The sequence below is a fragment of the Hippoglossus hippoglossus genome, chromosome 1 (genome assembly GCF_009819705.1).
Source record: "Hippoglossus hippoglossus isolate fHipHip1 chromosome 1, fHipHip1.pri, whole genome shotgun sequence".
NCBI lineage: Eukaryota > Metazoa > Chordata > Actinopteri > Pleuronectiformes > Pleuronectidae > Hippoglossus > Hippoglossus hippoglossus.
The window spans coordinates 14,486,580-14,501,211 of NC_047151.1; the positions used below are offsets into that span (position 1 = coordinate 14,486,580).

At 42.4% G+C, this 14,632-nt stretch overlaps 1 protein-coding gene and 1 long non-coding RNA gene across 11 annotated transcripts in view; one reads left to right on the top strand and one right to left on the bottom strand.

The window, feature by feature from the left end:
- Positions 1-1,229: 1,229 nt before the first annotated feature.
- On the bottom strand, positions 1,230-5,625 carry LOC117765818. Its single transcript, XR_004614625.1, has 2 exons — positions 5,509-5,625; positions 1,230-2,347 (listed from the first exon to the last, which is right to left on the bottom strand). It is a non-coding gene; the product is annotated as an uncharacterized LOC117765818 (long non-coding RNA).
- The window catches only part of nfixa (nuclear factor I/Xa), a 111,041-nt gene continuing 101,402 nt past the window's right edge, over positions 4,994-14,632 (top strand). For 3 of the 10 annotated variants that reach the window (XM_034592145.1, XM_034592191.1, XM_034592152.1), the window contains exons 1-2: positions 4,996-5,946; positions 12,746-12,829. In XM_034592145.1, the coding sequence (XP_034448036.1) occupies positions 5,944-5,946; positions 12,746-12,829 (87 nt within the window). In that variant the 5' untranslated portion in view covers positions 4,996-5,943. Of the gene's footprint in view, positions 5,947-12,745; positions 12,830-14,632 lie in introns of all 10 variants that reach the window. The other 7 variants (XM_034592136.1, XM_034592219.1, XM_034592201.1 and 4 more) reach the window with 5 other exon arrangements.

Consider the following 14,632-nt stretch of genomic DNA (forward strand, 5'->3'; position numbering starts at 1 on the left):
TGTAACCTTGTAAATAACACTCAAGTTGCAGCGTGAGCTATAGGAGAGCCAGGGTTAATTATACGTTTATAGATATCAAGCTTTTGCAACAATAGATCATCACTTTACACACAAATAGAGAACTGTGATTTATGAAGCACACATTAACTTTACAGCACGTTTAGACAGGTGTAACTTGTGTTTGACTGATTTCTAAATTCCTCACAGCCATGATTGTTCTCTGTGGTTGCATGACATTGACTCAAGATGTTTCTTTTATATTCTTTATTATCAGTTTTATTATTATTAGTTGTTGTTTATGGTTTTTGATTAAATGTTTCTTTTGTGTTTATTATGAGGAACTCTTTTTGGCGTAGTTCAGGATTCACAGCTAAAGACTTCCTATGCTGTTGTGTTCTCCTCAAACCTGAAAACTATTTTATTTTTTTATGTTGTTTTCCTTGTTATTAAACTGAATATTCACTGATTTCTTTCAAATATATACCTGTTGATTTAAGCTTGCACTTTGTCTGCAGACTCAATTTCTGCACTGTTTGTACTTTTTGAGCCTTTTGTAAACACGTGTTGGTGCCATGTCCATGTTTGAGAAGGGAACATTTATTTATCCGCCGCAGCTTAACTCAGTGCCATCCACTGACCGCAGCAGTTTATAGCATTATCTCTCCCCACCATCATTTGTTTCATCTTGTCAGTCGTGGCTTCTTGCAGTCTTATTCCTGCCTGCTATGTACAACTTGTAATTTGGGGTGATTCATATTGGGGGGGGGGGGGGGTTTCAGAGACAAGAATGTGGGTCCTTGCATGTTGTGTGAACTTTGTCTGCCCGAGCCCACAGTGTTCATTTCTCCTCTCTCAGTGAGGTTTGGGGAACTTAGTGCCCACATGATGCTGGGTCTTTATAACAGCGTGGTATCAGAGCCACTGTGGTGTGCAGTAATGACGGGTTCAGGGGTCTGTGGTGAGGCTCAGCGCTCAGGGCTTTCATTAACCCACACTTCAGCCTAATTGACGCTCATAGGTTGCCTTACACGATCAGGGTCATGCCAGTTCCTTCAGTTTGTTTTTTTGCTTTTAAAACAAATTATTTTCTTTTTTTTTTTCAGAATGACTCTTTTCTGTTTTCCCTGAAAAGGAATGAAACGTTAACTTTTCTGTGGGTGGCTGATTTCATACATCTTGCTTTAATATGTAAAAGGTTTATGACTAAATGATATGGATTATTTTATTTCTGTCTACAATAATTTAAACGTTGATTTGATTTTGATTTATTAAACCAAATAGTTCACGGAGCATCAACTTAGACCACATTTCATTTGCATTATTTTAAGAAATACATGAGAATTATTGTGTGATTTAAATTAGGTCATGCTGCTACAAGCATATGGTGCATCAGGATCAGAAGGAGGGAGTATAAATTATTATTTCAACCACATTAATAGACAAATGCAATTGGGTTTCCTCTATGTAATGATTCGATGAGAATACAATGAGTAGAGATTTGTGATTTGTGAATAATTTAGTTGATTCTTAATTAAGTTAAACAACTTCACAACTTTTATTCCATATTCTTTGAAAATAAAGACCAATGTTGCTGTTTTATTATATATTTGTATAATTTGTTGCTCTTTGTTGTATTCTAAAATATGTTAATGCTCATCAACTGTGCAATATTAGTTTAGTTTAGTGTATTTTACTATATAGACCCATTTTTTTTGGAAATTTCTCAAAAAAATGCAATCTATAAGTAAACTCCATGCATTATTACTTTTTAAATGACTTGACAACATGCTTGTCTTTCTTTTTTCCAGCAATGTTGAATTACAAAGGTGTGTTGCTGAGAAAATGTATTTCTCCTTTTTTTCCTGCAGTATTTAGATTTTAGAAATATCCTGTTTCAGGGCCATTTCACAACAAAAAAAAGTATTTACTTGAAAAAGCTTTTTCACTTTGGTTGGTGCTGAGTCGATTTTCAAACACACAATCTGTTTGTGTGATAAAGCACCTGAGTGTCTGATTGTACTAATAAACATTTGTTTTCGATTGTAAGCAGAATAATATAAAATAAAGGTGTAGATTATTTTTTTCGTTTTGCAAACATGTTTTTCTCGATTTTATTGACATGTTTCAGGAGCAGGTTTCCATAGAATCAGTTTGGCCTGCACCAATCTTCGGACACAGGGTGGTCTCACTCAACTGTTCTACTTGTAAATTGAATGAAGGGGGCTAAGACGTGGAAAAGTCGTGTAGTGGGATTATTCGAGGGTTTAGAGGCAGTTTTTGGTTTTTTTCCAATCGTCTGGTCATTCTCCAAAAAGGCCGTCAGGCGTGTGTGAGCTTCAAGCAGCATCTGTAAAAAAGAGACGAGAATTAATATTGAACCAAACGAAAAAACACATTTGAATAGGTCGTTGTATAAACTTTGGAAATTATACACCCGTTTATAGGCAGACATGTCATTTAATCAATGAATCAACAAAACCTGTAGAAATATGAATGTGGCTATTATATTATCATTATTGTTGTTGTCGTTAATATTATATTGTTGATATTGTTATTATTATTACTGTTAATGTTATGATCACAGTGTTTAAAAATGTATATTATTACATCTCTTGCTGAGGTTAATGTGAAATTTTCCTTATTCTTTTCTTTTAATCCATTCAGCCTTGCGCCAGTTCATATTTCATTAGTCTTGTGAGTGCCAGCATTGTTAACGAGTCACTGCAGCAACATGTACTTTGTTTTTATTTTACATTTAAAATTACAATATCATTAGCCTGGTAAAATAATAATAATTTGGGGAAAAAGGTTAAAGTTTTTTTTAACCACACGTGTCACAGAAAAAGCACGTGTGCCAAAATAGTCATATTTAAGCACGTGAACATTTATATACCCACTTTTTTCAACGTAAAATGAAATTGGCAAAGGAAGCTTTTTTATGTATTCAAAATAAAATCGAAATATTGAAGAATATTTATTAATCCATTACAAAACATGTCTTATAGCAGTCAATGGCTATATGTCACTATAGGATTAAGTTGACTTGCAGGGAAAGTACATTATACTTGAAGTAGGCTACTGTAAATTATTTGTATTTTTCCAAAGTCCAATTTACAGAACTAGGGTTGATCTGAAGAGTCTCTGTTGATTTCTACGTTAAACAAAAACTAGAAATCACCGTTGAGTAAAAGGCCAAATGCGGCCTCCATTATATGAAAATATTTGAATTAATGATAAAGATAATAGTAATAAAATAACCTTCCAAAAGCCCTCACAAGATCATATCACCACATCGTCTCGTTAAACCGAATCTCCCGAATTGGACTGAAACAAAAAAAATCACAAATTCAATTAAAGCTGAATAATTGACGAGGCCAAATGTGTGGGGAGGTCAACATTTAATTATTGATAAACCGTCATGTTGGAGGAATGTCAGTAGACGTCTGATTAAAATAAAAAAAGACAGATAACGACACACGCAACGAGATTTTACAGGCAGAAATATATCTGGTGCTGGTTTGGTGTGCGGACAATGAGGACCATCGCGGGCACAGTCACATGAGGCGGCAGCAGATATATTTATTATATGTAAATCACATGTTTATATTTGTTTAGAAAAGTCTGAGGTTTGACAGGTTGGTTATGAAAGAAGAGGACAAACAGGAGGACTTTTACATGTGATTATATCATAAAGGTGCAGAGCCAAGAGTTGCGCACACGCCTTTCAAATCCGTTTCTTATTTCAATTTCTAAAATGTTTGGTTTGATGAAATCATTTTTATCTGCTCTTATTATTGTCTGTTTCCTCTTGCTCTTATTGGGTTCTCTCCTCTCTTCATTCCAGGACACGTTGTCTCCATAAGCGTCGAAATCTTAAAATGATATCACCGCTGACTTCTTCAACTTCCCTTTGGGCCATTTGCCTAAATAATCGCATCATGTCCACATGTGTTTTACTCGTGTCTTTCTCTTGTCTCGTGTTGGATGTGTGGGGCCTGACTCCTGCTGCTGCTGCTGCTCAGGCCTCTGCTCCCAACCCCAATCAACACTTACTTTAAAAATGTATTTTCTCTCTCTGTGTGTGTGTGTGTGTGTGTGTGTGTGTGTGTGTGTGTGTGTGTGTGTGTGTGTGTGTGTGTGTGTGTGTGTGTGTGTGTGTGTGTGTGTGTGTGTGTGTTTGGAGTTAGTTCCCCACAGTCAGATTCTGTATGGCCCACAATATGTCGGCACTGTGTGGCATCTCAGACACATTTAATCCTGTTGCTTCCCTGCGTCATTCTGTTGCGAGACTCAGAGCCTTAAAGTTAAGACTCCTTAACTATACCATTATAATGAATAACATTATTAACAGAATGCATTTAACCTCATACAGGCACAAAATACAAGGTGAATAAGCCCTGCTCTCATGAACCATCTGAACCGGCTCATATGAGCAACATACCTTTGGATCCAATGACAGTTTTATATCTACATAATCAACTGCACTGCAACCAAGAGTTCACTGGTTCTATTACCGGCTCCTCTCTCTTCAAATGGACCCATTGACCTTTGTTTGTCTTTATCTCTGCTGCACATTGTAACGTTAAAATCTAGGAAGCAGGTCCGAGGTCGTGCGCACGCAGAGTCCACGCACAGTGCCATGCTCTGCGGAGCCTTCAGTACACGCAGGCGGTAGGTAGGAGCCAGTGCAGACCTAATCCCCGCCATCCGTGATTTAGCCCCTGGTCCTCCTAATGCTCCTAAAGCCGCAGCTGCTCCCGTGGCCGCTGCGCTCTCCCCGCGACAGACTGCACACCGTTCGCTTTATTAATAATTCACCTTAATAATTCACCAGCTCCGCGCTGCCGGCTGAAGCATCGGCCCCCACCGCCACTGTGAACAAGTGCCCTAATTCCCCGTCTATCACTGGGTGTGTGTGTGTGTGTGTGTGTGTGTACGTGTGTGTGTGCGTAAACAGGGCGCACTCTGGTGAGGTGAGCTATTTAGTGGCTGATATTTTTGGGGAGCGGAAGTGTTACAGGCGATCTGCCGGAGCGCACGGAGAGCTTCCATTTTTACGCACCGACCGAGGCACCCGCGGAGCCTCGCTGAAGCTCCGGGACCGACGGCGCGTCGCTGTGCCGGCATTCTGCTGCTGCTGCTGCTGCCGGCGGTGGAGAGGCTGCAGCGATCTGAGGCAGGAGCCAGAGAGAAACGCATGAAGCCGCTCTTTCATCTCGTCAGCTCTGAGGAGGAGGAGGGCGGCGGCGAGGGACCCTGGGTGTCCCCCCGTTTGTGTGTGTAACTCCCCGTGTGTGTGTGTGTGTGCGTGCGCGTCGTGTGTGTGTCTGCGTGCGTTTGGAACAAGAGAGAGAGGAGAGAGAGGAAGAGAGAGAGAGATACGAGGGGTAAAACAGATCGGACGCGCGGCGCAGGAGACAGCCGCTTTTGGACACGTTTTGGAGACAGAAGCTGCCCGACTGCAAATGAAGGCTGCGCACGGAACAGAATAACAGAAAGAAAACTTACTCTGCACCACGCGCTCCCGTCCATTGATTTCATCGAGTTGTAAATATTAAATCGGGGAGTTTTTTTTTCATAGCAGTCAAACTGGAGAAGTTGAGCCGCTGAAGGACGCACCTCGGGACTTTGACGCAGACGTCTCCCCGCTGGACATGGGCGCATCTGAGGCCAAACAGCCGTAGACGGAGGGCTCGGAGCTGCTGCTGTCCTCCTTTCCTCTATCTCTTGCAGAGTGGACCCACTTTTCAAAGAGCGTGTGTGTTTTTTCTATCTGGGCCTAAGGCCGACTTGTTTAAAGGTCCTGTTTTTTTGCTTCCGGCAACAGCGAAGAGACCAAGTCTTCCTCCCTCTGCCCTGACTCCCTCTCTCACTTTTTTTGGAAGGCGAACTTTTAAAGGAAAATGGGGCATTGAGAGGGTTGGCAGATCTCCCCACGCTATAATGGTACGTGCTGTGTAACTCAATAGTTCCCCTCTGTCGGGTCTATAAGGGGTGAAGTCTGAAAATAAACTGTGTTTAACCACATCCCTGTAGTTTTAGGTTTTTTATAATGACTTTGTAAAAGATCTAAAGTTTTGATTTGGCTGCTGCAGTGAGAGGCCACAGATGACGAGGCGACAACACGCCTGCGTGCGCGCGCGTGTGTGTGTATGTAAAGCACCTTGACCTTGCTTTCCTGCCAAATTTGATAATTAGGGATATTGTAAACTCACCCTAATTAATTAAATTCGTATCCATTATATAAGCATTAAATCTAAACTAACCTGTTTATCGGGAACTATATGCTATTTTATGCTTTCCCTTGCTAAAATATTTATTTTTCTTGCATATGAAGAAAAATCTGTTTCCTATTTAACATCAGTGTTCCCTCCGTGAGGGGTTAACAACGTGCAGGCTGAAGTTCTTGACAGATATACATTATAGCCCAGTATTCACTCATTGATAAAATGGAGCCTGATCTTCCTGCAAACAGAATAAAACGCACATGTGGACACAGAATGAGACGATCTAAGAGGCCAGTGTATAAATATATATATTTATATTTACATATTTATTTATGAAAGAGAGAGAGTATTTATTGACTTATTATTATAACTATATAACTAAATATCAGGATGATAATATTCTTCATCACATGCAGATTTGCTGCACCGTCCTTTGGTTTATTCCCCGTCTGTCTGTGCTACTGTTTTTTTTTATCAATGGGTACTTCAGTTGCGTAGCTGATGACACTTTAGCGACTATAAGAGGGTGGAGAGGTGAGGTGAGGTGACACTGTGCGTCTTGTGCCCGAGAGCAAGTGCTGTGAGAGCTCGTAGCGCACGAAGCACGAATAAGAGAGAGAAGAATCATGGTCCCCCGTGATAATGAACTAATAATCTTTTTTTAAATTGGTATAATTTACCATAAGCTTCTATTAAAAACAGATTTGTTTAAGGTCATTTTGTTGCAACTCAATTATATTGTGCACATATTATCAGAGAGTAAACTTTTATTAACAATATGAATATAGCAGTAACAATGCAGCTCTTTAACTGCAGCTGATCCAAAGCTTCACTCTGTTACACAGACAAGCTTTTCATCGGCTCTCGGCAAATCTGAGCTTCGGACATTTGAGACTCTACAAAATAAAATACAAATATTTTATATTTTATATAGACTGAAACATTTGGAAGTAATTTGGAAATGTCTGTCTGTGACACGTAAAGACCATGTCTCGCCAATACAACAGAAAAAGCAAAGGCAAAAAGAAAACATGTGCTCAACAGTTCGAACACGTGTGTTGTAAAGCATTGTGTTACTTGTATTGAAAAGTGCAATACAAATAAAGTTAATATTATTTATAACTTATATAATTGGAAACTTAATTCCTGATATTTAAGAGCTATTTATTTATTTTTTGAAATGACACATTACCCATATTACACAAGTTACCCAAAGGATATTTTTTCATTTGTTTTGCCAGAGGTGTAGTGTGGTGACATTCAAAGGGTTTTATTTCCACTTCAGGGTGGTTGTGAAGAGTTGTTTTGTTTGTGTGTGTTTTTGTACTGCATTAATATTTAGAGCATTAAGTGACATGTATTTAAGTCTTATTTTGCTGATTTATGGTCATCAGACACATTTACAGTAGAAACCTAAATGTGCAACTGTGTGAATGAGCAAGATTTGAGAACCTATTTTCAAGTGTGTGTGTGTGTGTGTGTGTGTGTGTGTGTGTGTGTGTGTGTGTGTGGTCGTGTGGGACAGCAGATGTGACACCTACACATCATATACCTTGCACAACAGCCCAGATATCAGCTCGAACACCCTGACTGCAGCTCCCATGTGATTTGCGATGTCAGCTGTTCAATTACGCGTCTTTAGATCTTAAGGTGAACGCATCAACAGACAATGCTTGGTAATTGGCAGTGATATTACAATCTTCATTTTGTTTTTATAGCCGGCCTATAATTTCACAGTCAGTTGCACTTTGGTTGTTGCTGAGAAAAACCTGCCAACCACAGAACCTGTCAGTCAAACCAAAGCCAAGGCCGTTATTGGTGCCAAGCAAGGGGGTGGGCGTGAACCTTAGCATGCCTTTTAAGTAAATTTTTAGGGTATCATTTCAGTTGAGTTGGAAGTGGGTGAGATGTTTGAAATGAGCTCAACACGCTACCCTACTGAGTCATAATGAGTGTGTGTGTGTTTTGTAATGACACTCCATGCTTCCTGGTCTTTGTGGTGAACTCTGCTGTAGTAGAACCATAACCGCAAGAAAATCTCCCCATGGATCAGTCCTTGTGTGACACAAAGGGCTGATTGTACCAGCCCAAACCTCATTGTTAGAAGCACTTAGCCGGTGAGGAGGCTGGGTCTTAACTGAGAGAGTGCGGTTTGGCTGTTTCAAAAAAAGAAACTACAGTAGGGATCCATGTCGGAGGGGACGGGGTGCCAGTGGCTTTGGGTTACCTGTAGGCCTCATTGCAGCGTGGCATGCAGGGAAAATACCGCGGCCCGGGAAGTTCAGTGTTACAGTTGGCATGGCACTATCTGAAGGCCGCAATCCAGAGCCGAGCCTGTCGAGCAGGATCGGTAGTCGACAGGCGAGGTGCGAGGCCAAAGGAGTGTTGGGGTGTGTCACCGTGTGTGTGCTCTGTTCATACTTGTTTCATTGTAACTGTTGCGGTTGGAGGGATGTATTTTTATTTATATATTTTTTTGTTCGATAGGCTACATTGAGTTGGGACAGGTATTGTTAGGGCTGGCGTAGTTTCACACCTATTACTCAGGTATTTAAAAGTTCCATCTCACCCAGCTCATTTACATATAGTAGGAACCTTTGATTTGAGCTACACACACGCACGTACACACACACACACACACACACGATTGACTTTCTGGCAAAAGTCAAATGTCTTTCTGCTGAAGTCATCTGAAATTATTTTTACACTCTCGCCTCCTGCAGTCAGGCCTCCTTAACAGAAACTGTTCACACCGCGCGCCTCATGCCGTCTCCAGAATCCCACCGTTTACTATTGTGTTAAAACGCAACTGCACAATTAAGCCAAATGCAATCTTCAGCACTGCGTGTTGGCTCTGCTTCAGACCCAACAAAACCTTCAGGACTCACAAGTGGAGTGAAATAATTAGCCCCACTCTGCTCAGCCATCCATCCATCCTTCTTTTTATAATGCAGCCCTTCAGTTTCTCATCTTCTTTCTTATTCTCCCCCCATTTTGCTTTCGCCCTCCTGAGATAGCTGTGTGAAAAATCACATTTTTCCAACATTTCTCCCTGAGGTAGCTTTGGCAGGGACTCACACAGCGGCCATCTCTTCCTTTCATACACCCCTCACACACCGTGGAACAGATCGCCGGTGCGGCCCGGCATCTTTGAAGTGGTTGCCATCTCACGCAGGTTGGCTGGACTCTCTCTGTCTCTCTCTCTCTCCCCATCCCCCCATTTTCAATCCCGCGCCTTAAACTTGGCAATGTTATTTTCCGCCACCAAACCATGATGATGAAAACACTTTAAAGACACAATGGCGGTGGTAATAATCATGTTTTTTAAAAAGATATAATGACAACGATGATAATAGTTGTGTTTGATGATTTTGCAGCCGCCAAAATAAAAACATTTTTTGAAACAAGGATAGCGCTGCACAATGTGTGTGTATGTGTGTGAGCAGAGTACGTTTTTGTGTGTAGGTGGCGAATTAGTGTGTGTGTGTGTGTATGTGTGTGTGTGTGTGACTGCTAATGTGAGATGCAGGGAGACAGAAAGACAGAGAGAAGGATCATTGATATGTTGCCATTCATGTGCTTTAAAATGGAGCCATCTGAGAGCAAATTCCACCATCAGGGCCTTTCATACACAAAGCTCTATGGAGGTGTGTGTGTGGACGTGTGTGTGCGTGCGTGTGTGTGCGGGCGAGCAGGTTTTGGAGATCTCACCTCCAAAGAATTTGGCCATATGGTCGTCAACACATATACCCAGAGAGATAGAGCGACAGATAGAGAGCGAGCCAAGGAAAGACTTTGTGAGCTATAGTGAGGGAGAAAAGTGAAAGAGAAGTGTCCTCTTTTGTCGGTGGATGCAACAGGAAATTCAGTTTAAAAGAGATCCTATAGCCCTACCTTAGATCAGATGGCTCGGACAAAAAAAAAAAGAAAAGAGAAAAAAAATCCTCCATCACATCCCCTATGCCACATATTTGTGGAGTGGGAAAATCTGTCTCAATTAACACATTTGCACTGGGCGATGATGGACTCCAAATAGGTCACTGACTCAGTCTCCCGCCTCCGAATCTTCCCTCTAAAATGTTAATTAAGAAGGGCTTTGAGATTTTTTTGCTCAGGGCTGGCCATATGGGCTGGGCATATGTTCTGTATATATAGTACAATATATAATTCATACACTGCTGCAGGAGAGAGCGTTCAGGGGCCTGGAGTTTTTTGGGGATTTACTACAAAGGGAGTCAGCATGGCCTCCCCAGTGGCAGGTACAGAGCTTAGCCTATTCATTAGCTTCGTGTTATTCGCCGTAGCACAATGGGATGGCGGTTCATCAACACTTGTTTCTGTGGCTGACAACATAAAGAGGACGGTTAAACTCGTCTTTGTTGGCTGGTTAATATGAAATGAGAGCAAATGATCTATTGTTGGAGTGTGGTTGATATTTTTTTGTTTTCACATTGTTCCAACGAGCTCCTCGGGTCAAGTTAGTAACACAGAGATTCGCCTTATGTGAAGGGCTACATATGTACAAAAGATACTCTCAAATACTCACTATGTTGTCTCGCACAGTCTCAGTTGAACCAGTTGTCCCGGTGCCATCCACTCAGACACCCATTCACCAGCAGAATGAGGCAGTGGCAGCCAATAAAAACAGCCCTCTCCCACCCGCAGCTTTTTGGGCCCGACTCAACCAATCAGAGGGGGTTTGCTCGTGCACCTGATCCTGTTTCTGGCTGGGGACAGCCAATCACAGAGGCTCCAGCACACCTGATGCATTGTGGTCTGCTCGCTGGTAAAGTCGGCAGACTCTGCCATGGTGCGGATCCCCACACAGGTGCCGTGGATCCTGGCCATTATTCCCACCGCCGGCCAATCAGATGCATCATCTCATTATCAGACACATGTGGCCTGGCAGACCTAGAGTGTTTGCATTTTGGTTTGTATGAGTGTGATTGTGTGTGTGTGGGTGTGTGTATGTGTGTGAGGATGGCAACGCATGCATGCATCTGAGGAACTCCGCTACCCGATTCCCATAATGCTTTGCTGTCTTATCAGCAGGCCTCTCTCACTCCGTTCCTGGCTTCATCCTCTTCTTGAAACTCAACAATAGGCACTGTGTTGCCCCCTTAAGGAGCCGAGGGCCCGAGCTATAAAGTGAGACTAAAAGTAAAAAAAAAAACATGTTTATGGACTAATAAAGATGATTAGAAATTGCACAATTGCAGGAAAATGGAAGGTTTGCGAGTGCAGATTATCTGTAATAAAAAGCTGAGGGGAGAGACGGGGGAGAGAGGGAGAAGGAGAGTTAGCTGTACAGACCTCTCATTGCGAAGGATATGAATAGCCTTTGTTTTCACCACAACTCAGGGCTGTGTGGTCTGCCAACGTCTGGCTCTTATTATGGGGTTTGTGTCTGTGTGTCTGCGTAAGTGGTATGCACGTGTGCGCTGGTGTGTGCGTGTGCTCGTGTGTTGTCGCTGTGTGTTTGTGTGCGAGGCAGAGAGCGCATGGAAAAAAATGTATATACTGTACATGCAGGTGATTATATTTTCAAGAGGGTGAGACTATGTGTGCGCGTGCATTTAAACGTTTCCACACAACCTCCATGCACTGCTTTCTCTCTGCTCCCGTTCGGGCTAAATAAATGTGGCATGGGGTCTCGGGGCTGGCACATGCATGTGCGTGCACGCTTTTTTATCCGTTAAAGTTGTGAAATGAAATAGGATTTCACAGAACGGCACAGCGGCTGTGGGATTTGGGCTCCCTTCGGCTAAGTAGAGTGGGATAGGTTGATCCAATCAATGGCAGAACTGCAAGGAGAGCCCATTTCACAGCTCCGGGCCCTGCCAGAACCCTGCCTGTCTGCCTGCCTGCTTGACTTAGAATACAAATGAAGCTCCCTGAATGCACACTTACAGACACACACATGCATGCACACTGCTACTTACAGACAGTCTGGCTGTGGATGTATAGTGCAAGAGTTGTAAGCAGGTGCTGTGCTTTCTGTGGAGAAATGAAACAGGCAGGGGTTAGGAGACTGTCTCACACAACACAGGTACATTTTTAGCTATGTTGTCTCTCAAAGAGGAAGCAAGAAAGAGACATGGGGGATTTCAGGACATGACAAATGTTTCTCCAAATTTTTATAAATTGTCAGTATTTGTGTTTTTTTAATTGTGTTATTTATTGAGGCTCGTTTTGCTGTCAAAGAACAGCAAATGTCACTGCCTGTTAAATTTAGGAAATGTAATTTGTCAATTGTCAATGTCCATCGTGAGTCTATTCTTCTAATAGGAGCCTAAAAGGTTCAAGTAGCCATTCAATTAACAAACTGGTGACTTGCCGTTGCTAATATTATGGCAAAAATGGGATAAGAACCAAGGATGTTGCATCTTCTACAGATTGATAAGATGCAAATTGTTATTTGTGAATATGGGCTATACAAATAACTGTTGATTGAATGATTAATTGTAAATCACTGTGGTACTAAACCTAACTGACGAACCCTCTCCCTGTTTTTTTAGGCTACTGACACCTACCTGGTAAACGACGATCCTGCTCGAGGCCCAGGGATGCCTGAATGTTTCCTCGTCTCCGATACATACAGGGTATAAACACACACACACACACACACACACACACACACACACACGCACACACACTCACTACAACAGCTCTACATCTGTCCTTGTGATTGTATCAATGTCCCAAACTTTATTTGCTGGACACACAAACAAACCCCGCTCCATTAGGAACAATCTCCTCGTTCCCCCTGTAAAAGTTTTACTGCGGCTGAGAGGAGGAGGGCATTCAGAGCACAAAAGACTCAGCGGAGCATGCAGCACAATCATTTTTTACACGGTCACACTTCACCATGGGGACGTTAACCACAAAATTATGTTCATTCTTTCACATCTTGAATCGGAGGTTCTGGGGTTAATGTGTCCAGGAAATACATCAACATTTTTGAGTGTCGACATTCCGCTTCTAGCATGCTTTTATATCCACTTCCTGTAGAAATCTCCCACATATCATCATGGATGTCCTGAACTCATCTGTCAACTGTGCTCATGTGCGGTAACACTGCTCCGAGAAAACACTGCATGATGCAGTCCACTTTTCTGTGACATGTATTTTTCTCATACAAGGTATTATTTGCTCTTGTCAGAAGTTTGGCTTTGCTGCAGAGTCCGGACAAGTTTTCTTTACATGGAGGACGAGGCCAGCAGCCAGTTAAAACAACATGAAATGCAAAACATTACCAGATTGGAGATTTTTTTTTTCAGCACGTTTTCTGTACATGATGTGTACTGCGTTAGGTCACTTTGACGACTTTGGAAAAACATTGTCTTTCAGGTTGAGTTTAGAGATAACTGTTGGACTGCCTGCACAATGGTTCCTTTGGCCCGTGTGCTGTAAAATGACATGTTGCATTTACAGCTAAAATTAAAGAATGAAAACACCAAGACTAGGAAAATAAGTCTATATGTTTTCTTCCTGTTGAATACAAACATGGCAGAGACGCAGTAATCCGAACCGGTCCAAAACGAGTCAAAAACGTACGAGCAGCGACTGCACACAGTAAACACACACACACACACACACACACACACACACACAAAAAGCAGCAGGCATAACACATTGCTCAGCACACACACACACACTCAGATTGCTAACAGATCCATAGAGTCTCTGGGATCCACACACTGTGTATGATATGCTTGTCAGCCATAACAGCCAGTCAGCCATTTCTTTCTGCTTGCATATGCCTGTGTGCATTTGACTGGCGTGCTCTCTCCCAGAGCACACATAAACAACTCACTCGAACAATATTGACACTGTACGGTGTAGTAAACGGTACGGCAACGCACATTTTTCCATTTCACATTTTTGCAGCCTTTAGAAAGGCGGCCTCGACCACCTGTCTCACACATTTAGCATGCTAATGGCAGTATCAGTATGCTACATCACTTTCAATATTTAATGGCCTAGCCACAGGCGATGGTAAACAGCAAGTATATGGGCAGTGCTGCGTTTGTCAATGGAAGACCACAACATGCTAAGTTTAGACACACCATATGGTTTTCTCATGTGCGTTCTAATGGCAAACATGGACTCGGAAACCACCGGAGTCCTACAGGGAGCTCCAGGGGCTTTCTTAGGTGATGGTCAGGCTGGACTGTTCGGTCATGGGCAGAGAGAGGGAGAGAGAGAGAGAGAGGGAGAGAGAGAGAGAGAGAGAGAGAGGAGAGAGAGAGAGAGAGAGTTTGAAAAGGAAACCTGGGCGTCAGTGTTTTGCAACTCCTGCCGTTGCTATAGTTTGTTTGTTACGGCCAAGCTGAGCGCCGGTATTGAATGCTGAGATGGACGACTCAGGCCATGGCTGAAGCCCGAGGACAAAGACGAAAAAG